The sequence below is a fragment of the Panulirus ornatus genome, chromosome 31 (assembly GCF_036320965.1).
Source record: "Panulirus ornatus isolate Po-2019 chromosome 31, ASM3632096v1, whole genome shotgun sequence".
In the NCBI taxonomy this organism is placed as follows: Eukaryota; Metazoa; Arthropoda; class Malacostraca; order Decapoda; family Palinuridae; genus Panulirus; species Panulirus ornatus.
In genome coordinates this window covers 419,756-445,759 of record NC_092254.1, presented here as the reverse complement: position 1 = coordinate 445,759, position 26,004 = coordinate 419,756, and the positions used below count along the sequence as shown (strand labels likewise).

Genomic DNA, 26,004 nt, shown 5'->3' with positions numbered 1-26,004 from the left:
TTTACTCTTAACTTTCTTCTTTCACACACTTTACCAAACTCAGTCACCAGCTTCTGCAGTTTCTCACATGAATCAGCCACAAGCGCTGTATCATCAGCGAACAACAACTGACTCACTTCCCAAGCTCTCTCATCCCCAACAGACTTCATACTTGCCCCTCTTTCCAAAACTCTTGCATTCACCTCCCTAACAACCCCATCCATAAACAAATTAAACAACCATGGAGACATCACACACCCCTGCCGCAAACCTACATTCACTGAGAACCAATCACTTTCCTCTCTTCCTACATGTACACATGCCTTACATCCTCGATAAAACACTGAGATATAAGCCATAATTATCTATTTCCTTCCGAGAATGCTTTCAGCATGAGACCACTTTACAACTATGCAGAACTACAACTTGAAAGTTTGTACCCACCTAAATATGAAATTAACCATCAATAATAAGTCATAAGAAAAATGTGAACTGTGTGCACTTACGTATGGTTCTTAGTATCATCAACATATTCAATGGTGGCTTCAGGGGAAGGAACACGTGGTGCTGGCTCTACCTCTACTTTAGCTCCAAATCGACCAGAAGCTGTCAGTGCTTCAAATACTGATGGCAGAGCATCAACACCTCCCTGTCAAAAGTAAAACTAGTTCTGAAAACAAAAGCAGCAGCTAACAATTACAGAATGTGTAAAGAATAATGTTATGAATACTGTGCTTTTTTTTATTCCTATGCTTAATCACTGTTTTCCACGTTAGCGAGGTAGTACCAGGAAACAGAAAAAGAATGACCTATCCACTCATATACACATATATATACATAAACCGTGCTTTTTATTCATACATATAAAGTGAAACACATGGCATAGGGAAATAGGTGAAAGGATAAAAGCTTGAGAAAATTATTGTATAGATTAATTAGGGCTCTACAGGTGTCTGTAGACCCTACTTTTAAAGGTGGAAAACTTACATGAATGGACAAGGCAAAATGAGAAAGGGAATTCCACAGCTAAGCTGTTCGAAGGAGTAAGGCATCATAATGCCTTGAATGGACAGTCAGTCTCCAAGGAAAACTATGGAAGCAGAAGCCATACATGTGCCACAGTGGCAGGGGCATATGCAGACAGCTCAGGAGAACAATGTCCAAAAAAACAAATAACACCAGTAAAGAAAGTAAGGAACTATTTCTACTGAAACACTATACAGGCATCTTTCAATATTACAGGTTGTGTTCCCAGAGTGAATGTGTTATGGGCAAAAGGGGGTATAATCCCAGCCAACACTAGAGTTTCTGCCATTAAGGAAATTTTGTACCATACCAAATCTAAATGCTATCTATCTATCTACATCTCTGACACCTGTTCCTTCTGAAACTTCCTCAAGGCACTGGCCACACACAAAAACAGTTTTCACATCAGTCAATGGACATGGGAGAAGATGAAACACATGCTGTGCAATTAAATAACTGTGAATTTTTATCTAGTACAAAATATTTTTTGGGTGTGTGAACTACATGTGTGGGAATTACTTTCTTATTAAATCATATAAACATGGGTCAGATGTAATCATGCTGTTAAATGTCCATCAGTGTTAAACAAAGCCAGATGCAAATTGCCATCTTATTGTTCCTCTAACTACAAATTCATGAATTACATATTCTGACAGGTAATATACAAAGGAAAAAGGAAAAACACAGAAAAGAAATCATTAATGCTGTGAAACAATTAGCACTATCAATGAGGCTTTTTGATATCTGCATTCAGATCAATAAGGGTGTCAATCAAGGACATATGTGTGAAATACTATTAATAAGAAGGCTCTGCATTTTGATTAAGTTTGTTGACTGTATCTGGTTGTAGGGGAAAGTAGTTACTGGAAGGTTGATGGTATGCAGAGCATCAGACTATGAAGGAGCAGTGCAGTTTCGTAAGTGGTGGAGCTGAGTGAATCAACTGTTTGTGGACCATGCAGGAGGACGTGGGTAAAGCAAACCTTTGACCTTCCTGCATGTTCGGGCCCTGAGCACTTAAAATTTTGAAAGCTTTCGAGTGCTTAAGGCCTAACAAGCAGCAGGGTGAAAGGGCGCAAGGGAGAGAGAAAATTGGAGCAATATGGTATACAGGGAGCAATGTACTGTCAATGGACTGAACCAAGGCACATGAAGCAGCAAGGGAAAACCATCGAAAGGTCTGTGGGGTCTAGTTGTGGACAGGGGGCTTTAATTTCAGAGAAGTAAACATGACAGCTAGAGAACTGATGTGAGCTAATGAGGCCTTTTCTCAGTCTGTTCCTGGTATTAACTCTCTATCATGGGGAAACTGTGAACAAGCATGAAAGAAAAGTGAAAGAAGACATTTTACTTGCACAGATAAAAGTTCACCATTAAGAAATTTCGCACATGGAGAAACATATCAAAATCATGTAAATAATGATTAGTGAATACAGTACAACTGATACAAAAGATTGAAAAAAAGCTCTCTATCTGTCTATATCTCTGATGCCTGTTCCAACTGGGTATCCATAACTAAAGAAGTCCAGTGCCACTTCTTATCCTTTAGTACCAAACCCTTAACGGGCCACTGACAGAGGGCAAGCCTAGCACAGTGTTTGCAGAGAGTGCACAAAAGACATCATATATTAGCATACCTTTGACGATGGCACAACTGTAACAATAGTTGTTGCAGGGCTTGCTGACACAACAGTTGCTGGAATTTGGTTATGAGGATTAGGAGTTAATGACTGACGACTGAGCACAGCAGTTGCTGGTTGACGTGGCTGCGGATGACCAATAGTGGTAGTGGTTGCAGCCATAGAAGCAACAGAAGGTGTGGTGGTTGCAATGGCAGCAACAGGGGTGGTTGTGGTGACCGTGGCTGCAGAACCCTATTGATCAAGTTTAGTTTGTGAATCAGTAATTCATAAAGCATAAAAACACTTTTTGCTCACAACTACTCACTTCCATAAAGTTTTTATTACACTATATTGCCATTTCCCATGTCAGCCAGCAAAAAAGCGCCAGGAAACAGATGAAGAATGACCCATCCACACATATACCATATATTCACATAAACACCCCTACATGCACATATACATACATATCAACATTTTTTTTTTTTTCTTTGTCGCTGTCTCCCGCGTTTGCGAGGTAGCGCAAGGAAACAGACGAAAGAAATGGCCCAACCCACCCCCATACACATGTATATACATACGTCCACACACGCAAATATACATACCTACACAGCTTTCCATGGTTTACCCCACACGCTTCACATGCCCTGATTCAATCCACTGACAGCACGTCAACCCAGGTATACCACATCGATCCAATTCACTCTATTCCTTGCCCTCCTTTCACCCTCCTGCATGTTCAGGCCCCGATCACTCAAAATCTTTTTCACTCCATCTTTCCACCTCCAATTTGGTCTCCCACTTCTCCTCGTTCCCTCCACCTCCGACAAATATATCCTCTTGGTCAATCTTTCCTACTCATTCTCTCCATGTGCCCAAACCATTTCAAAACATCCACTTCTGCTCTCTCAACCACGCTCTTTTTATTTCCACACATCTCTCTTACCCTTACGTTACTTACTCGATCAAACCACCTCACACCACACATTGTCCTCAAACATCTCATTTCCAGCACATCCATTCTCCTGCGCACAACTCTATCCATAGCCCACGCCTCGCAACCATACAACATTGTTGGAACCACTATTCCTTCAAACATACCCAGTTTTGCTTTCCAAGATAATGTTCTCGACTTCCACACATTCTTCGAGGCTCCCAGGATTTTTGCCCCCTCCCCCACCCTATGATCCACTTCCGCTTCCATGGTTCCATCCGCTGCCAGATCCACTCCCAGATATCTAAAACACTTTACTTCCTCCAGTTTTTCTCCATTCAAACTTACCTTATCAACATATACATATATATACATACACACATATACATATATACATATTCATACTTGCTTGCCTTCATCCATTCCTGTCACTACACCACCCCACAGGAAACAGCATCACCACCCCCTGCTTCAGTGTGGTAGCACCAAGAAAACAGACAAAAAGGCCACATTCATTCACACCCAAGCTCTAGCTGTCATATGTAATGCACTGAAGCCACAGCTCCCCACAGACCTTTCCATGGTTTACCCCAGATGTTTCACATGCCCTGGTTCAGTCAACTGACAGCACATCAACCCCGGTATGCCACATGGTTCAAATTCACTCTATTCCTTGCACACTTCTCACCCTCCAGTATGTTCAGGCCCCAATCGAGCTTTTTCACTCCATCCTTCCACCTCCAATTTGGTCTCCTGCTTCTCTTTGTTCCCTCAACCTCTGACATATATGTCCAATCCTCTTTGTCAACCTTTCCTCACTCATTCTCTCCATATGTCCAAACCATTTCAACACACCCTCCTCCACTCTCTTAACCACACTCTTTTTATTTCCACACAACTCTCTTACCTTTCATTACTTACTCGATCAAACCACCTCACACCACATATTGTCCTCAAACATCTGATTTCCAAAACATCCACACTCCTCTGTACAACCCTATCTGTAGCCCATGCCTTGCAACCATATATAATTGTTGGAACTACTTTTCCTTAAAACACACCCATTTTTGCTCTCTGAGATAACGTTCTCTCCTTCCACATATTCTTCATCGCTCCCAGAACCTTCGCCCCCTCCCCTACCCTGTGACTCACTTCCGCTTCCATTCGCTGCTAAGTCCACTTCCAGATATCTAAAACACTTCACTTCCTCCAATTATTCTCCATTTAAACTTACATCCCAATCAACTTGTCCTCAATCCTACTGAACCTAATAACCTAGCTTTTATTCACGTTTACTCTCAACTTTCTCCTTTCACATACTTTTCCAAACTGAGTCACCAAACTCTGCAGTGTCTCACTCAAATCAGCTACCAGAGCTGTATCATCAGAGAACAACAACTGACTCACTTCCTAGGCCCTCTCATCCCCAACAGACTGCATACTCACCCCTCTCTCCAAAACTTCCATAAAGTATTTTACAATAACTAAGAAACTCTATCAAACTAATGCCATACTGAACAAGACTAGTCCAGAAAGTGATTAAAATCAACTAAAGCTGTTAAATATTCTTCAATGACAATTCACTAACATAACATGCACCAACAGTAAGACTGGAATTTTCAAATTTCACATACATCTTTTCATTTAGGTTATGTTACTGTGTAAGTCTATATCATAATGTTATATTTATCAAACAACTTCATTACCATTTACAGGGTAGATTCAGTGCAATACAGTTTACAATTAATACACGTACAATTTATGCTCAAGTGAATAAATAACTGCTTCCACACCACCAAAAGAGATTCTTATTAGACACACTGTGCACTAACCTGTTTAGTTAGGCAAGACTAATGCTTTCATTCAAATTCCCACCCTTGTACAAAAAAAAGTCAAAAGTCTCATTTACTTAACTTTATGAAGTTTGTATCTTTTACAAGAAAATCACTGGATTGGCATAGTCCCGCAAATTCTATCATGGTGAAACGTATATTAAGGAAAAAAATACATGAAATTCTATGCATTTCAAACATTTGTTTTGCTGTGGTAATGGGCTGCCTGCATGATCATTAACCAAAACTCAGGCTGACAACTATCTCAACGCGTTTCTGAATATTTGTCAATTTTCATTCTCCATAAGGTCCACAAATTACCTTTAACTATATAAAAAAAATCTATTTCAAACCTGATCACCATCTCTCACATTAGCAATGTAGTACCAGGAACAGATGCAGAAAGGCCACATCCACTCACATACATTCTCTAGCTGTCATGTGTAACATCATATACATATATTTTGACCATGTCATAGAGGTATGATTTTGCCCAACATGGAAATTGTATTTGCTGACAAATACCCCACTTTATAACATCCATAAACTACTAAATAACAATGAAAACACAGTAACAATAAAAAAAAAAAAAAAAAGGGATGAGAGAATGGCAGCAGTCAACTGACTAACTCAGTTTCTACACAAGGTTTAAGTCAGCCATGGATGACGGCAGCTCTTATGGGACCCGTGTGCCATATTTCAGTTCGAGGAAGGTCAGCAAACCATGATGTACAAACTAATTTTTTGATGAGTGTGGACTCCAGTCTATCTCACAGAGACAATTATGTATTATGACTGTAGTCATAATTCATATCTAAAGGACTAAAAACAGGTCTCTTTAAGGAAGACATTTTGCAAGTCAGGAAAAACGTAAAGGAGGAGAATTTCCACAATCTAACCAGTGAAAGAAAGAAAGAAGCAGACCCTAAATTTCTTAACATTTACTGTGCTAAGACTACTAATCCTTGTGTGCAACCATTTTCAATTTTCCAGAGGATGCATAAATCACTGAATATTTTGTATATCTACTCACCATTGGATGATATGGGTGCTGGTGGATTTGCGGTGAAGGGCTCTGACGTTCTGTTTTAATAGTTGTGGTGGAGGCTGGTCGAGGAGTTGTGCTCACTTCAACTACACTTGTCACCTGTCCTGTTACAGGTCCAAGTCCTGCCCCTAAAACTGTCCCTGATGCTGGCCCCAACACAGATGCCGAAACTGGTACGGGCAATGGATCCACCTTTGTTTCAAGAACCTCCGTTTTCTGAGGGCAAAGTAGTTCTCACATAAGCCACCTGATTTCTGAAGAAAATTCTTTGATTTTGAATAATATGATTCAGTCAATCCATAAGCAATGGAATAAATAGTCTGTGGAGCTTTGCTGTAGATGGTATGTGCTTGATACTACCTTGCTAAGGCAGGATAGGCAACAAGATACAAATGAAAAATAATTATCCGAAATTTCTTGGTGCTCTTAAACATACCTGATGTGAAATTTCTTTGATACGCTCTGGATATGTCTGTGCTTCTAGGGACCGGATATGCTCCTCAAGGGTCATACGATGACGACGTTCTCTGTCCAACTGCATCCGAAGGTCAATCATTTCACGGCGCAACTCCTCAGTGGCAGAACCACCATCCACTTGGGTGCTGACAACCACTGCCTCTCCTCCACTACTGCCCCCATCATCACATGGACTCTCACCACCAGTGGGACTCCCTGGATGTACATATATTGAGCAATAATGATAAACTTGATCATTTTAATTCCCAAAGAAAACTAATTTACTAAATGAGCTTATTACAGAATATGTTCGGTCATTATCCTGTACTTATCAATCCATAATATAAATCTACATGATGAGTGTAAAGCTTTACTGTTACACTCTAGCCTTGTGAAAATATGGGTTACCTTCCAAAAGGATTCTTGAAAGTATAATACAATTGTGTGATGCTAAAGACAAGAAAAAAGACAGGAAACAATATAGAATAACCAAATAAGGGCAGTTCATATGAGGATATTATTCAAGCTTTCTTAAAGGTCCAAAGAATACAATGAATAAAGCAGATTGCTTCAGCATTCACCTTATATTACTAGTATTGATAATCATGCCTGTTACAGATAATCTCCAACAACTAAATGCAAATCTTCCAAGCATGCATAACAGTATAGCACTGTGAAGACACAACTAATTCATTTTCATAATCTCCCAGTTTTCACTGAATGACCAGCTCCACACAAGAAGAGTTAGCTCAATCTGGGTTCTCTAAACTGTCAGTACAACCAGCTGCACAAATGCATCACAAAGGACATCCTCATATCTTACTCAAAGTGCTCAATCTTGTTTCATCTTAATTTCCCAAAGTATGTCCTATATTTTTCACTTTTACATTCTATAAAAATTCTCAAACTTCATAAACATTTTCTATTGAAAACAACTTTTATAACAGGTGTGTCTTGTAATTATCATTTATTATCATTATCATTTCAACATAAATGTTTAAAGGTACCTTACCTTCAACATCTGCATGATGCTGCTGCTGGTTCAGGAGTCGTTTAAGCTGGCAATTCTGAGACAATAAACGAGTCTTCTCTTGCTCCAATTGGTATATATATTCAGCAGTCTGCTGCAGGATGGAAGCCTAGAAGATAATAAATACAAATGATCAGTATCTTTTTTCTCAGTTTAAGTCCACATAAAAACAAGTTTTAAGATATTTAACAATGTAGGTGCAATTTGATTTGAAACTATGGGATATTATTTTAGCATAGCATCAAAATAGTGAGGTTTATATAGCTGCAAACCATACAAAACCACTTACATGATGCCTAGCAACCACAAACATTCAACAACAGCATGATGAAAAAAATGAAACCACTACAATACAATCCTACCACAAAATGGTAGGCACTCAATTCTATAACACAGCTTTAGAGCCTTCCTATCTAAACCACTTCATAACTAACCATCACCCCCCCCCCCCCATGTAGAAACAAAAAACTAATCACATTCCAGTCACCTGGCAAAACACAAATAAACTGAGATAATCTATCAAATACTAAACAAACGCACTCCCAACTCAAAGTCTTAAACTAAATCCCACCTGACACGCATCTATCAAAAGCCACACTCCCCAGACAAACAAGAGTTACACTTTATACCCCCTACGCTCTGGACATTTGAAACCCTTTAACACAGTTTCACCGCATCTCAAGACTCTTCATGCCCACGATGCAACTATTATAACGAAGACACTGAGCGCTTATTGTTAAAATGCCCTTCACTTTCTGCATATAGACGCACATACATCACTTTATGAATTGTGATCCATTTCAGTGGAAGTGGGCGACTATCTGAGTGCTGCAGAAGCTCTTTCCCACCCCCCTCTCTCTCTAACACATGCAGGAGGGTGAAAGGCGTGCAAGGAATAGAGTGAATTGGCACGATGTGGTATACCGGGGTCGCCGTGCTGTCAATGGATCGAACCAGGGCATGTGAAGCGTCTGGGGTAAACCATGGAAAGTTTTGTGGGGCCTGGATGTGGAAAGAGAGCTGTGGTTTCTGTGCATTATACATGACAGCTAGAGACTGAGTGTGAACCAAAGTGGCCTCTGTTGTATTTTTCTAGCGCTACCTCGCGCGCATGCAGCGGGAGGGGGGGGGGGTGTCATGTGTGGCGGGGTGGAGACGGAAATAAATAAAGGCAGCAAGTATGAATTATGTACGTGTGTATATATATGTATATGTGCGTGTGTGGACGTGTATGTATGTACATGTGTTTCCTTGCGCTACCCCGCTATCGCGGGAGACAGCGACAAAGTATGATGATGATAATAATAATAATAATAAAAATAATATTATATATATATATATATATATATATATATTGGAAGGAGCCTCCTGAAATTAACTTGTCATGTCGATGCATAAAACTGAGAATACTCAATGTAAAACCCCTGAAAACAAATGGAACTAAGCTCTTCTAAAATATACCTTTACGTACTTCTTAATTTCGGTCAGTATTTCATAAATAAACTTCAACCTACAAAATAAAATAACATTCAAAATAATCCTCAAACCACGCTATCTATATTTGGCTAACAGTTTATAAATAAATCCTACCTCCTCCTTCAACAAAATTATGAAACTTCCTCCAAGACGCAGTACTAAGCTATTTTTCATAAAACAAATTACAGTAATCATCATAGTGGTCGCTCAAGGGAAATAAGACAGTTTATCTCCGTTTTTTTTTTTATAGGTAACCGATATACTAATAATAGATGGTACATTAACCACTAAATCCGATCGTAACACTATGTATAGGTGTCATGGGCAACTGAGCAACAACACATGCTTGATGAAAAGAATCATAGAGTGAGAAAAGTATTATAAGCCTGACCAGCTTTTTTTTTCTTTCTTTCTTTAACTACATACGGTGATACTTACGTCACTTCAAAATCTTAATTCGTAATAGGAAAGTCGCTACGAAATTAGAACTACCAGCTGCGTTCATTTAGAAAGTCTCCTCAAGCTGCGCAGGGCCGAAGCACAATGACCCCGTGGCCTTTACCCCCCATCCCCCTGCGCCTCCACCCCCCTACCACCACTACGTCAGGGGTTTAAAGGTAATGTTCCCAGCCACACCAGACGAGAGCATCCAACCCAAGCACATATGGATCACACAAACCCACTTCTTCACTGACAATCTGAAGCACGCAGTTGTATAAAACGAAAAATGAAAGAAAAAGAAATGAAAATTAAATATGTACCGAAGAAATGAACTGAAACGCAGCATTCCAGAAAGGAAGGGGCAAACAGAAAGCATAAAACATGTAAGCCTAGTTTTCCATATCTGCATCAGTAAAATAAAAGGAAAACAAAGACAACAGCTGAGAAAGGACTTGCACTTTCAAAAGGATTCTGTTACCCTAAATCTAATTTAGACAGGAAGAGAGTCGGGGGATATAAGCTGGCATGACAAACCTGGCAACATGAAAGGGGAGCATACTCTTGTTAGATACAGATAATCAGAATACACCGGCACACAGTGAGTGCTGCGGCAGGAGAAACTGACAGTGGCAGGTCGGAAGACTAGCAGGGGAAGGGAAGAAACAGATTAGCAGAGTCAAAGGCCAGGAAAACCATCAAAGATGAATATCATCAGGTTCAGAGGAGAAAATGTCACTTTAAGAGAGATGGGAAGGAAAGTGACGGGGAAAATAGACGCGGGAAACGTGTTACGAAAGATGAGAGACATACACGCGGGAAACGTGTTAAGAAAGATGAGAGACATAGGAAGGGGGGCACAGTATAAATTAGCACGAGAAACACTACATGGCAGGCTGACACCAGGAAAGGAAACTTAAACCACAAAACACGAGGAAAACTGAAATGTGCGAATATGAAGAGGAAAGAATGACATGCACAGAACTGGAGGAGGTCATAGCATATGGCAAGTGGGCAGTAATTGTGGGAATTTTGGGTGGATGACGAGGGCATTGAACACTGGGAGGAGATGGAAGTTGCAGTCCAAATAGTGATGGAGATGAAGGATTACAGAAACTATCAATAATTAAAGAGAAACTCGAAAAAGTAGCATTAAAATATAGAACGAGAAACAGGATGGACAACACCAGATGGTTAATTGTAAGGAGTGTCTGGGGAGTGAGAGCAATAAGATTATCTGGGGATGGAAAGACAGTCAACACTGAAGCATAACACTCGCCGTGGGATGCGGGTGACTGAGGGTGTCATGAGGTGACGGATAAGTAGCGAGGGATGGGCACAAGAAGACTGATTTGAGGCGGGGCAACAGGAAATGCTGTCAAAAGAAAGTCTGGGGAAGAAAATGACTAACAACAGGGTATGAGGGAAGATGAAAGACCAACAAGGGTTGGAGAAAAGGATGACCGACAGCGAACACAGGATGAAGGTAGCCGAGTACAGGCAAGATCTGAGGGTGGGGTGACAACAAATATCTAACCCTGCATGGCAAAATGTTTAGGAAAGAAGCCAAACGGGGTCACAGCGATGACTAGCAAAGTATAAGTGGGGAACAAAGATGGCTAACAGTAAGAGAGGGGTGGGGGGGGTTGAACTAACAGGGGATGGGAGGGGGTACTAAGAAAGACTGACTGGGTGGTGAAGGGGGACCAGGAAGACTGTCAGAGCAACAGGTGTGGACCGTGATGGAGCCGGACGGACAATGGCATATGCTTCTTCCCACTCGCGTAACAATGACCTTGATATAAAAAAAAAAAATCATCTTACTCGGCACGCCACACTCACCCTCAGCACCTAAACATCTTCCAGTAAACATTGTAAATTATCAACGCAGGCGGAACCATCTTTCCGTTTTCACTTTGTACATTCAAACTTCAGAAATCACACACAAAAAAAGTAAAATTATACACGGCACCGGAACATGGCAGCCAAACTCAGCCGTAAGAAACGCACGGACGCGCCAACATGAACCAACCGCCCGACCTAGACAAGGCAAGAGACGGAACAGCACGGGCAGACAACGTACTTTTGACCTTGAAAACGCCACCGCCGTAGAGGGAGAGAGGGTCGGGTGGGGGAGTCAGAGGCGTCGGAGAGAGGGAGCGGAGGAGGGAGCGCGGCGCGGGAGGGAGGTTGGGGGAAGGTGGAAGCAGCCGACACCGGTGTGTAAGCTCAACCTAGCGTACAGAATGGCGGCTTGGGCTCCCGACCACTACAAATGTCAGAGCGAACCATTTCAAGGAAGCCTCCTCCCCTACCTGCCGAAATGAGCTGTCTTTAACACAAGTATTTTACTCTTCCTCCTGAGTTTGAACATCGTACAAGGCTTACATATCATGCACAATAGGGTCTTGTTCGAATCGGGAAGATAAGTTCAGCCCACGATACCAGCACTGTAAGTAGAACAATTCCCTAAACGAATGAGATCTGATACTTTGATAACGTAAACTCAGTTCCCTGCCCCTGCGTCAGTTCTACCACTCACTACGTGCTAACCTGCTACTGCTAGAGATTATCTCTGGTATCTAAGGTCGTCACACATCTAAATGCTCGAGTCTATGGGAGCAGGTAAACACCTTTCCTACAACCCTACTGCCACTCTTGTGTTTAGGACTCAGTTAAGAGTTTCTTGCTATGTATTTTTGCGTACATCAGTACAGTAGGTGGGTCATTTCCTCCCCTTCCTTGTTACCACATCTTGTAATTCAACCACCAAGAAGCAACGTCAAAAATGTTCCAGGCGTCCTAAATCCCGTTGAATCTAAATACCAATCGGCATATCTCAAATCCTCTAATAACTTTGGAGGATAAAAATACGTTAATCAAACAGAACAGGAAGTGCAGGCAAATGACTGGTCTAGACCACGTGTAACCCTTGCCAATTTTCTTCACCTTGCTCCAAGGAACAGTGCATATCGCAAATACCAGACCCCAGGATAGGAGGCTGCAGACAAATGGAAAGATGAAGACCCAGATGCTGGGAGTGGTGGAAAGAAGAGTGAATGGTAAAGACGTAACAACCCGTAGGACGGGATGTCATCTATAAACGTCGCGACAACCAGTCCTGAAACATGGAAAATCAATCAAGCTCTCGATCGACAACGGTATATGAACATATTTCCAGACTTCAAGCATCGTATAATTTCATTTAGAGTGTCTAATAACGCTTAGGAGTAATCAACCCTATCTACCACACATCCAACCCATAGATGATGACATTGACGGTGATGGGGGTAATCCAGAGTTCTGGTTTATATTCCTCTACAGTTTACACTGTGTAAATCAATTTCAGCAAAACAGATTAACTCTGCCAAACCCGACCGGCTCACTACCTAATCAGTCACTTTACCAGCGTCGAGTCGCCGCCTTTCCGACCCGCCGCCCGTTCACTATGTACAACATACAAGTTTGAAAACACGCTTGCCCACTCGATGTATCCACTCATAATGTATGTATTTACAGTAACCTCTTTTGTTATTTTTTGTCCTAAACGTACACCGATAGAAATGTTAATCTTATATATATATATATATATATATATATATATATATATATATATATATATATATATATTTTTTTTTTTTTTTGTTTTGTCGCTGTCTCCCGCGTTTGCGAGGTAGCGCAAGGAAACAGACGAAAGAAATGGCCCAACCCTACCCCATACACATGTATATACATACGTCCACACACGCAAATATACATACCTACACAGCTTTCCATGGTTTACCCCAGACGCTTCACATGCCCTGATTCAATCCACTGACAGCACGTCAACCCCGGTATACCACATCGATCCAATTCACTCTATTCCTTGCCCTCCTTTCACCCTCCTGCATGTTCAGGCCCCAATCACACAAAATTTTTTTCACTCCATCTTTCCACCTCCAATTTGGTCTCCCACTTCTCGTTCCCTCCACCTCCGACACATAGAACCTCTTGGTCAATCTTTCCTCACTCATTCTCCCCATGTGCCCAAACCATTTCAAAACACCCTCTTCTGCTCTCTCAACCACGCTCTTTTTATTTCCACACATCTCTCTTACCCTTACGTTACTTACTCGATCAAACCACCTCACACCACACATTGTCCTCAAACATCTCATTTCCAGCACATCCATCCTCCTGCGCACAACTCTATCCATAGCCCACGCCTCGCAACCATACAACATTGTTGGAACCACTATTCCTTCAAACATACCCATTTTTGCTTTCCGAGATAATGTTCTCGACTTCCACACATTCTTCAAGGCTCCCAGGATTTTCGCCCCCTTCCCCACCCTATGATCCACTTCCGCTTCCATGGTTCCATCCGCTGCCAGATCTACTCCCAGATATCTAAAACACTTTACTTCCTCCAGTTTTTCTCCATTCAAACTTACCTCCCAATTGACTTGACCCTCAACCCTACTGTACCTAATAACCTTGCTCTTATTCACATTTACTTTTAACTTTCTTCTTTCACACACTTTACCAAACTCAGTCACCAGCTTCTGCAGTTTCTCACATGAATTAGCCACCAGCGCTGTATCATCAGCGAACAACAACTGACTCACTTCCCAAGGTCTCTCAATATATATATATATATATATATATGTGTGTGTGTGTGTGTGTTCATACTACTTGCCATTTCCCGCGTCAGCGAGGTAGCGTTAAGAAGAGAGGACTGAGCCTTTGAGGGAATATCTTCACTTGGCCCCCTTCTCTGTTCCTTCTTTTGGAAAATTAAAAAAGAGAGGGGAGGATTTATATATATATATATATATATATATATATATATATATATATATATATATATATATATATATATTCCCTGGGGATAGGGGAGAAAGAATACTTCCCACGTATTCCCTGCGTGTCGTAGAAGGCGACTAAAAGGGAAGGGAGCGGGGGGCTGGAAATCCTCCCCTCCTTTTTTTTTCCAAAAGAAGGAACAGAGAAGAGGGCCAGGTGAGGATATTCCCTCAAAGGCCCAGTCCTCTGTTTTTAATGCTACCTCGCTATCGCGGGAAATAGCGAATAGTATGAAAAAAAAAAAAAAAAAAATATATATATATATATATATATATATATATATATATATATATATATATATATATATCGCAATTTCCCGCGTTAACGAGGTAGCGTTAACAGGACTGAGCCTTAGAGGGAATATCCTCACTTGACTCTCTCTCTCTCTCTCTCTCTGTTCCTTTTTTTTGGAAAAGTAAAAAAAAAAAAAAAAAAAAAAGGGAGGGGAGAATTTCCAGCCCCCGCTCCCTCACTCCCCTTTTAGTCGCCTTCCACGGCAAACAGGGAATACGTGAGAAGTATTCTTTCTCCCCTATCCTCAGGGATATATATATATATATATATATATATATATATATATATATATATATATATATATATATATATATATACACCAAAGCCGCTGAGAACAGTAAATTCACCCAAAAGAGACAATCATATAAAGATTAACATTTCTATATGTATACGTTTAGGACAAAAAATATAGAAAACTGCTATACGTTTTACTGGCCACTGAAGGCTTCAGAAGTCGGTGGTAGTTGATGTTGTGTGGCCAGTGCCCGCTAAGTGTAAAGCATTTCTACATTCGGATCAGAGCGACACACTATCAGTGATTGCGCATCAAATACTTATAGAACTAAAATTCATTAACGCTACATAAATTCATTTACATGGATATGAAAGTGTTTATATAGAAAAGGTCACGACACTTAATATATTTCACTCTACCAATAATTATTTTCTACGACTGTGGTGTATGTACACCTGAGGAAGCAGCTGAACTTCGCAGGCCTTGGCCGCCCTAGAGGTCGATGGTACAGCCCCCCCCCCCCCTCCCACACTGCCCCACAGTGAGGCAAAACAATCCACAATGTGATGACACACACACACGTAAAGGAATACATAAAAGTTACAACGGGGTATAAATCCGATAGACCACAACATACTATAAAGCGTGGGTTATTGAGATTGCGTGAGTTAAAGCAGTTACGGCGCTACCACTCATCGCTCCAATGGCGTTGGCGGGGATTCGAGTTTTGTTTATGCCGCGTCGGAACTTGACTTATCGGATACCCATTAATAAGAATCTGAAGCGATTTGACATGAAATTTATCATACTGAAACCGCTGAAGGAAGTCACGCGCGCATACGTCTTAAGTTCGAAATCGTAGAATAAAACGTGCCGCGTATAAGCACGAGTTCTTACCACAGCAACGTTATATATATATATATATATATATATATATATATATATATATATATATATCATACATATTCGCCATTTCCCGCGCCAGCGAGGTAGCGTTAAGGAGAGAGGACTGGGCGTAAGAGGGAATATCCTCACTTGGCCCCTTTCTCTCTTCCTTCTTTTGGAAAATTAAAAACGGGAAGGGAAGATTTACAGTGCCTGCTTCCTCCCCCTGTATTGTGTTAAGAGCGATGTGTGTGGTCAAAATGCCAGGAATTCCGAAAGGCCAAGTGGACGGGATTGCGGCCCGTCCAGCGTCATCATAATTTATCCCACAACCAGATTGCCGGCTGCCGGAGCAAGTTCCACTCTAAACCTATTTTATACACGAAAAATGTAATAAAAAACCTGCGAATCGAGTGGACATAGAAATACTATCTAACCTCTTGGGTACTACAAATACAGGCATGGCAACCACACCACACAACACAACCACCTTGGGAACGACCGGCCTCACCAACACAAGGCATTTCCAGTTTATGAGCCATGGTTATTAACTGTACCTGAAGTGAACTGTGAGTACGGCAGAAATCTCGTCACTCACATTACAACATTTGCCCGTTATACATACAGTAGGACGGACGTAAACCATATATACTTGTACAGATCCACTGGCTGGTCCGAATCGGCTAACGTATGTGCTCCTCTCAGCTATAAGACGTGCTGGTTCGTCATCAGCAAGGGATCAATGAGAGAAATCCCTCACAAACATCCCTGTCCCTCATGTTCCTTTTCTCACTCATTACAGAACTGGGATACAAAAACATTCTCATCTTTTGGTAACATTACACAGCATTTCAACATTAATAACAAAAAGAGTACACCGTTGTCCGTTTATCAATACTGGAACCCATGAAACTACTACTTCAAAACGAAGCAAACACATTAAAGATGGACCTTGACATACAGCATTTCCCACCAGTTTCACTCCTGAAGACGTCGCCTCTCACAATATCCGATCTGCCAAGATGCGCTGGTGATACTACCTACAATATGAACCATCGACCCTACATCAACCTAAAGACGGCTTGGTTACACCCACTAAAACGCACAATAAATATGGTTACAGAATTTTTTTTTATAACTTCCACCTAACATACTCATCATCCCAAACTTCGTACTATAAATCGTCTTAAAAACCGGTGCATTCTTCACATACACGACAACTTAAGTTGGCTAGGTATTAACATCGTAACTGCACAGCACGTATATGTGTACCAATCCCACACCACCTGATAACCATTGATAAATACTTAATAAGCTTGTGACTGAATCAAATCATACTTGAATTTCCTGAACCAAAGCATATAAGAAAGTTTAGATAAACTGGTCATAATTGTCAATGTTCAGAGGCAACCAATTAAGTATAATGTCTGACCAGATCATCCAAGAATCATTCTCATCCCTAAACTGATTTCCATAGTCGAACCTAGCAACAAAGTACATGACCTAAGAGTACAGCAACCGGAATTACAGTAAGCCTATCATCGCTTTAAGATATGTCCCCCAAAACCTTTCACTTGAACCAGAGCAGAAAACAAAATCGCATGTCAATGTCACCCCATAAAAATGATAGTAAATAATGGTATCCACCCGGTTAATTTCGCGCCATTTTCCCCCGTAGTTCGTATGCTGAGACAGAAGTCAGCTGGGAGATAGTCACGTGGAGCCGACCCGTCAGAAAACGAAAACAGCTGTGACTTTCTCTCTGATGGAAATATTTGAGAAACATACGCTGATCTTTGTATGTTAAATAATCCGTCTTTACTGAGGATTTACTTACTATATCATAACAAAATGCGGACAATGCAGACCCTGGTGAAGTACAATGCAGGAGCGGTGCGGGGTCCTGAAATGCGCGCCACATGGTCGCCGCTAGCCTCGCACAGGTCCCCGTCTAGCCACGTGGTGGTGACGCTTCACTTGCACTTTACGCGAACACTGAGACATATCAAAGTAAATTATTTGCTTAAAACGTATCACATTAGTCTCGAATAAAAATATGCGTAAAGCGACAAACATATATAAAACGAAAAGAACAAGATCGCCTACATTTGAACTTGAAACAGCATGCGACCGGCAGCCAGACGATAGGGGGCGGGGCGAGGCTACGCCCGGTCGATCGTCGTCATGGAAACGGAATCAGCTGGCTCTGTATAATACCTCCGCATAAAGTAAACTTTTGCTGTTTGCCATAAGGAACACCAATCGAAGTTTATTGTAAACCATACTCTTTCTAATGAACGAATATGTGTAAATACATATGTCTCAGGCCCACATTATGAATGCACACGGATGAAAATATGACCGCTATAAGCGAGTGCCGATGAGCGTCGGCCCGCCATCAACACCAACGCCGCCGCTCCTACTCTAGTCAGCTGATATTTCCCGCCACGCTCACGCCACCATTCATGACAGACACACACACGTGCACACTCACACATAACACCAGGTGATGGAAACCTAAAATTGTAACCTTCACCACGCCATTAAACTCTGTAGAAATCATTACCACACTTCTTCAACCGACACTGCCCACATACAACCATGGATATACAACTTCCAGCAAGTGAACTTGGAAACAAAAAAAAATGTTTAAATCTCAAAAGCGATCCAATTTGAGATATGGGAGGCTGAAAAGATCCGTTGGCACAATACAGGGATATACATCCTTTCTGAGTACTAGATTATACCTTAAAGCTATACACAAATAGACCCTACTGCCTCATATTTCACGTTTTCCTTTAATTAATAAGCAAGGGTAACATGCACCCGAAGACTGACCTACACCACTAAAGGTTACTCAACACACGCCATGAATGAACCAAGGTTTGTTTGTACTGTCTCGACCCACCGCCATATCAAACATCGACCACTTGATAGTAATGGTTCACCTCTCCCTTAGCTCACTTGGTTCGACCTAGGGCCATCCCCTTGGCTACCCTAAGTATATAGTGAACTTTAACGAAAAATCAATTATCAATCCGAATTATGTGGCTCTACCACCTCTGGTTCAACAGCACGGGGGGGGGGGGGGAACTTCCTATTAATAAACTTTTAAAACAACTTTTTCTCTACCATACCTGCAGAGACTGGCACGCCGGAAGGTACAGGCTGAACTCAACCCTTAGCAAACTCGTGTTAAATGTCAGAATTATCCATAGTACCGATCGCTGATTATTCCTAAGTACTGACGGAATGCAGCAATCATCAGGAAATCCCTCCATCCTACAATCTCAGCAGTCACGCCCCTTGTAAGCCATGCCAGACAGGCCAGTGGCTAGTATACATGTACTCTCAAGATCAAATAATAAAGCAACACATGTGCCTCCCCAGTGATGCCGAGCCGGCTTCAGCACCACTTGGGGAACTGCTCCCCCGCTACCAACGTACCAAACTTATTGATGTACTTCCAGCACATTAGTTACGCATACAACCAGGTGTTGTTAACGTGGTTGTGAAGTACTGAAGGTCACAACCTTAACAACTGTGCTGCAGACGACCTCGGCTTGAGAGGTTTCTCACGGGTCAAGGATCTTTTCTGTCTACTTGCGTCCAAGTGGCCAATGCTGGTGGTGTATTTGGCCTTGGTTATGTTACTAACTGTTGACTGCAGGTCACACACACACACACGGCTGTTTACTGCTGAAAACCCAGCGATAAACACAAGGGTACGACTCTACTACAGTATGACGACTACTAAGCACAACCTCCACATCCTTGAGCCTGATGTGTGACTTAACCAATAATGGGCAGGTTACACAAGCCAGGCTATAATGCCAACCATACACTACTGCACCTCTTCTACATTGACTACGGGGTGTCATCGCCCCAACCCTCTTTCTTAACCTGAAACATTTATATACCTACTGAACCCCAGGACAGCGCCCTCTGCATACACAAGATGTATGCCGTGGTGGTTACCTACTGGTATTGGTCAGTATAACTCCTCCACCTAAACCACTACTATTAGTGTACGCCCTTCTTCTAGTGAGATGATGGCGATTCATGTTGCAATGCCACAAGTGTTAAGTGCCAGTAGGTCCTCCCTCCTACCTGGATGCAGGCTACATGTCATGTTCCGTGCACCAGGTGTTTACAGCAAGTGTATCCGCCACACACCGCTGAAAAGCCGCCCCATCAGTGTCGTGGCGACACACTCTCACCCCGCCCTTCCCGCAGACTCACCTTACTCAGCTTCTCTCCCTCATGGTGGGGCAAGAGGGTCTTGAGGGAGGCGAACCCAGCGTTGATGCTCTGCATTCGGCGCCGCTCGTTGCTGTTGGCGATTTCACGGCGGATTCGCTTTTCCTGTTCCATTGCCGTCTTTGGGGATACGGGTCGTCCGCCCAGCCTGGAAAGTTAAAACCACAAGTTTAATTCAGCGAATTCGAACCATACTCACCTCCATTATCAACAACCAATTAATGGCTCTACTTACTATTTAAAAAATGCCCAATAACGGAAGCAAGACCAAACCTGTACCCATGTAAAGTGACGGCGAAGGAATGCGCTACACAAATAGTAGAGGCAAGCTTCACCCACTTGGCCATAAACCTTCTCGAATTAACCGCTCGAGCACGAGGGTAAGACACGACCCCTCAAAGGGTCAGGTCAAAGGCCAGGCCATCATGCCTAAGAGTTGTCAGTACAGTCGTGCCCAAAGGAATGAGTTTGGTAGAGGCACAACTGGTTTTGGCAATGGAAAATTTTTGAGTGATTAGGGACAAGACATTCTTTTTCTACCTGCTTATCCTAAAGCTATGTGGACACACGCCCGCAATGTAACCAACCGGTACTGAATCCAGTGTTGCATCTAGCACCCCAAACTGCCCATGAATACCCTCTACCCAGTTCTATACTGAATAATACAAGTAAAAAAAAAATCGACCAAACTTTCCCGGACCGACCACGAAATTCCTCCCAACTAATCATTTTCCAGCAGGACACAATAAGTCTGCACCAGTTATATCCAGTGATGTTTAAGAGTCACATCTATTACTAACTGATTTTCATTCGAAATCGAATATATCGTGAAATAAATCCATGCCATCTGCCCTAATTTTTAACGTAAACTGATGGTCATTCCTTGTCCGACGTATCAGAGATGAACAGGTATATGGGGACTACATACATTAAATTCTACTTTTCCTAAAGGTCGCATCAATCCCTGCAAGAAATGACACACTTCATTATCAAGGAATAATATTTTAAAGTAATATAAACATTATCCGTCAAATGAATCAAATGTATCAAGACTTCATTACAGCAGTAAGTAAGCGGTACTACGTAGTTCAGGTACTATGACCACTGCAGCAGTGTGACAAAGGCTCTTTGTGAACGTTAATCCTCTTGCGCTGCCGCTTCCACGATAAGCACGACCCCCACAATGTATCCACCTGTCACCAGCAAAACTGGAGGGAAACAGAGCTATCTGTATCTAGCGTGTCTAGCGTATATACGCATAGTCATGAAATTTACTATATATCTTGGCTCCTTAGTCCTAGTGGCGCATCCTTCCATCCTAGGATCGACCATCAAATACTCGATATAAGGCATTTTCGACTCCACCCGATACACTTTAGGCGTTTGAGCATCCGGCCATGATTGATACAGCCCCTCCTCCGTCAAACACTTGTGCCCAAACCCTAAATACCATTAATTCGAAAACAAAGTAGTACTAAACAATGTAACATACAGGAAACACACACATACACATTAACTCTGGCTAAGTTAGCTTATTCGCGAAGCGGTTTGCCCGGGAACATGCAATCATGTTTTATTCCTTCATCTTTTTATCTAGAAATATTAATGTTTCTGAACAATGATGCTTCAGAATAACACAGCTATTCCCCTCAACAGACATATTCATGACCTCGACTGCAGTAGATACGGAACACATTTGGTTCACACGAAGCGTAAGTGAGGGATCCAGTCATTTCATCTATATACACAACAATCAATTATCATACTCAATTTTCTTCCTAAACTAGCTTAACACCAAACACACACCCAATCAGTATGGGATATCTAAATAAGGAACCTAAATTACGCATCCAACAAACAACCAACACACCAATAAAATCTACAACATACATCTGTACAGTACCCATTATCTTTTCTCTATTTCCCGACCATACTTTCACCCCCCCCTCCCCACCCAATTAAGAAAAATGAAAACATGGACTCCAGAGGAGAATAGTGTAGTAAATTCAAATAAAATCAAGCTAATCCAATCATCAAACTAAGTATAAGTTTATTACAGATTCATATCTTAAAAGTTTATTCTCAATGATACACACACACACACACACACACACACACACACAAACACACACACATATGTATATATGTGTCGGAGGTGGAGGGAACGAGGAGAAGTGGGAGACCAAATTGGAGGTGGAAAGATGGAGTGAAAAAGATTTTGTGTGATCGGGGCCTGAACATGCAGGAGGGTGAAAGGAGGGCAAGGAATAGAGTGAATTGGATCGATGTGGTATACCGGGGTTGACGTGCTGTCAGTGGATTGAATCAGGGCATGTGAAGCGTCTGGGGTAAACCATGGAAAGCTGTGTATGTATGTATATTTTGCGTGTGTGGACGTATGTATATACATGTGTATGAGGGTGGGTTGGGCCATTTCTTTCGTCTGTTTCCTTGCGCACCTCGCAAACGCGAGAGACAGCAAAAAAAAAAAAAAAAAAAAAAAAAAAAAAAAATATATATATATATATATATATATATATATATATATATATATATATATAATCTTTTTTGTACACTGAACCTGTTCGACACTGCTTCATTACGCTTTTGCTCATAGGTAAACATGGTCACTGTCCTGATCCTTAGGGTCATGTCAAACACCTTGCGCTACCTCGCAAACGCGGGAGACAGCGACAAAATATATATATATATATATATATATATATATATATATATATATATATATATACTCTCTGGGGATAGGGGATTAAGAATACTTCCCACGTATTCCCTGCGTGTCGTAGGAGGCGACTAAAAGGGGAGGGAGCGGGGGGCTGGAAATCCTCCCCTCTCGTTTTTTTTTTTTTTATTTTCCAAAAGAAGGAACAGAGGGGGCCAGGTGAGGATATTCCATAAAAGGCCCAGTCCTCTGTTCTTAACGCTACCTCGCTAACGCGGGAAATGGTAAATAGTTTAAAAGATATATATATATATATATATATATGTGTGTGTGTGTACATATGCTTGCTTGCTTGCCGTCATCCATTCCTAGCTCTACCCGGCCACCCAGGAAACAACATCGCCACCCTCTGCTCCAGCGAGATAGCGTCAGGAAAACTCTTAATTACAAAGTTAAGACGTTTGGGTATGACCGTCAAGGTGTTTGACATGACCCTAAGGATCAGGACAATGACCATGTTTACCTATGAGCAAAAGCGTAATGAAGCAGTGTCGAACAGGTTCAGTGTACAAAAAAGATTATTTCATCCTCACCAAACACAATATACCTCACAAACACCGTCAATGCAGAATTTACTACAAAGTTAAATGAAGTACAGATGATCATAATATATGCTCTTAAACTAAGGGAAAACTTAAGATTTAAGAAAGCAACAAAAGTAACGTTCAGCAATAAACGCCATGGCGAAACTGGTCACATTCTGGGAGTCTTAAGAGTGGCCGGCCGGCCGGCCGCACCGCCAAATACCTCGGGTCTTCACAACACGGACGCCAGCCACACACCCACATGAGCACGAGCAAAGAACAACACAATACCTGACGCTTTATCCCTACCGCACGTGATTCCATGTCCTGAAATCTCCACCCGCACGAAGAAAAAAAGGCGGTAACAAGACTCGCTTAACCGCATCCAAAGGTGGCGCACATAACATGACCTTGGCCGTTGTAATACGTATATCTATCATGCCTACAATACACACACACACACACATCGTTGTCCACCAGTACAGGCATCAGTTGTTCTCCAGAAGCGCCGTCACAGTAAGAGAGCGCGGGTGTGTACTCCCTGACCCTCGGCACGTATACACACACACACACACACTCTCTCCCACCCCCCAGACGAGCGAGCTGTGTCATGGCTCAGGCTGCCCCCCCGTCTTGTAACACCGTCCGTCTGCTGCTTCCCTCCAAGTCAGGTTTCTCAGTTTGTGATTCGTCGGCTTCACGCCGCATTTTTACAAACCTGTCAAGAGGTACAATGAACCAGCCCTTGTTTCACCCGGAACTATTTCACGGCTGACTGACAGCCGTTCAAAATATTAGCATTACGAAAGTCAACATCTGTCATCCACTCGCTTCCACGGCCGGAATAACATCGGATCCCACGTTTCCAAGACTTATAATCTCTCCAACAACAAAGCTCTATTCTTCCAGAAAAATAACCTTTCGTATATCACATCTTCTAATTCAGAGAAAAACAACAACACTTGCTTCCAGCGTAGCTTGTGGCAGGCAATGTCTAACATTAGCAAACATAAATACAGATCTCGTAACCTGACACCAAAAATACGATACCTGAGTCACTTACCGTCCTGACGGCACAACTTTTGAGAATGTTCTCCTAGACCATCATACCCTAGCTAGGTTAGGTTAGGTTGTGCTCATATAGTGCACATAACGGACTACATGTTACGCAAGGTCACACAGGAAACATCACATACCGAACTACCGTACACAAGGCTTTATATATATATATATATATATATATATATATATATATATATATATATATATATATATATCATAGATGGTTTCATCTATCAACGATCAGTGCGGAAAACTCTACTTAACGCACAAGTTTTGGTCTTGTTTACCAAATAACCAAACGTCTCGCTTTGAGAAAGTAACTTCGGCCTTTTAGATGACTGTGGTATAATAACCAATTGTTGCATGTATGTAAAGACTTGACAACAACACGACTGCACACAGCAACATCAACAAATCATCACGAGCGTCCAGTTGCTGCTGCGCAATGTCAAGTGTTCGTTCATTTACTTTCTAGCTGGAGGAGTTCTGGCTTTACCCTCAACAAACCCAATACACAAGCAAGACAGCAACACGCCTTGACGTCAGGTGAGCTATTCCTACAACGTACACAGAGACCAGTTGGCCTGGACCAGCCGTGGAAGCAACACCCCCTGGGAGGAGGATCACGATTACCCTTTCCTTCCTCCACTGGTTCTACATGTTACGTCCACGTTACCTGCAGCTTCACCTACATCGCGCACCTTTCAAAATTGACAACGGAGCTAGTTCCAACACCAAGTGGGATCACGACCGTAAAAACAAAGAAATGGATAAAAAAAAATATTTGCTTTAAAACAAGTGAGCGACTTCACAGTTACTTTACTGGGACTAACCCCCCCTCCCCCCAACACACGCGCAAGCACCTTGTCATAACCAGGTTACGGGTGAAGGAGTCTGCCTTACTGACCATGAATGAATACAAGTTAACCTTTCATTTTTCTCGCAGTACAGTATGAAAGCCCATGTTAATCACGTAATAGCTTCTTCACTCCAAGTACAGCAGGTGCGCATGTCCACCGCCTACACCACTCCTTCAACCCTACAGATCGGGTACGATGGCGGAACTTTCCACCCCTAACATTAAGGGTCGGGTCAACAAGTTAACGCTGCAAAAAAAAAAAAAAAAAAAAAAAAAAAAAAAAAAAAAAAGATAAAAATAAAAAAAACTGCACTACTGTTGCATCTCACTACTGGTACTTGGCGTGAATGACCCCCCTTACCACCGCCACCCAAGGGTACGGGCAAAATGCCAAGGAAAAAGATTCTCACAGGACAAGATCCAAGTAATAAAATTCAACAGAAGAGTAAAAACCTGCCC

The 26,004-nt window shown here is 41.9% G+C and overlaps 1 protein-coding gene across 1 annotated transcript in view; it reads right to left on the bottom strand.

Annotated features, from left to right (window-relative positions):
• crp (transcription factor cropped) overlaps positions 1–26,004 on the bottom strand; it is a 93,895-nt gene that overhangs the window by 10,355 nt on the left and 57,536 nt on the right. Inside the window, exons 15-20 of the mRNA XM_071680161.1 lie at positions 20,343–20,508; positions 7,907–8,033; positions 6,875–7,110; positions 6,424–6,654; positions 2,643–2,879; positions 486–628 (exon numbers count right to left, since the gene is read on the bottom strand). Coding sequence (XP_071536262.1) covers positions 486–628; positions 2,643–2,879; positions 6,424–6,654; positions 6,875–7,110; positions 7,907–8,033; positions 20,343–20,508 — 1,140 coding nt within the window. The remainder of the gene's footprint in view (positions 1–485; positions 629–2,642; positions 2,880–6,423; positions 6,655–6,874; positions 7,111–7,906; positions 8,034–20,342; positions 20,509–26,004) is intronic.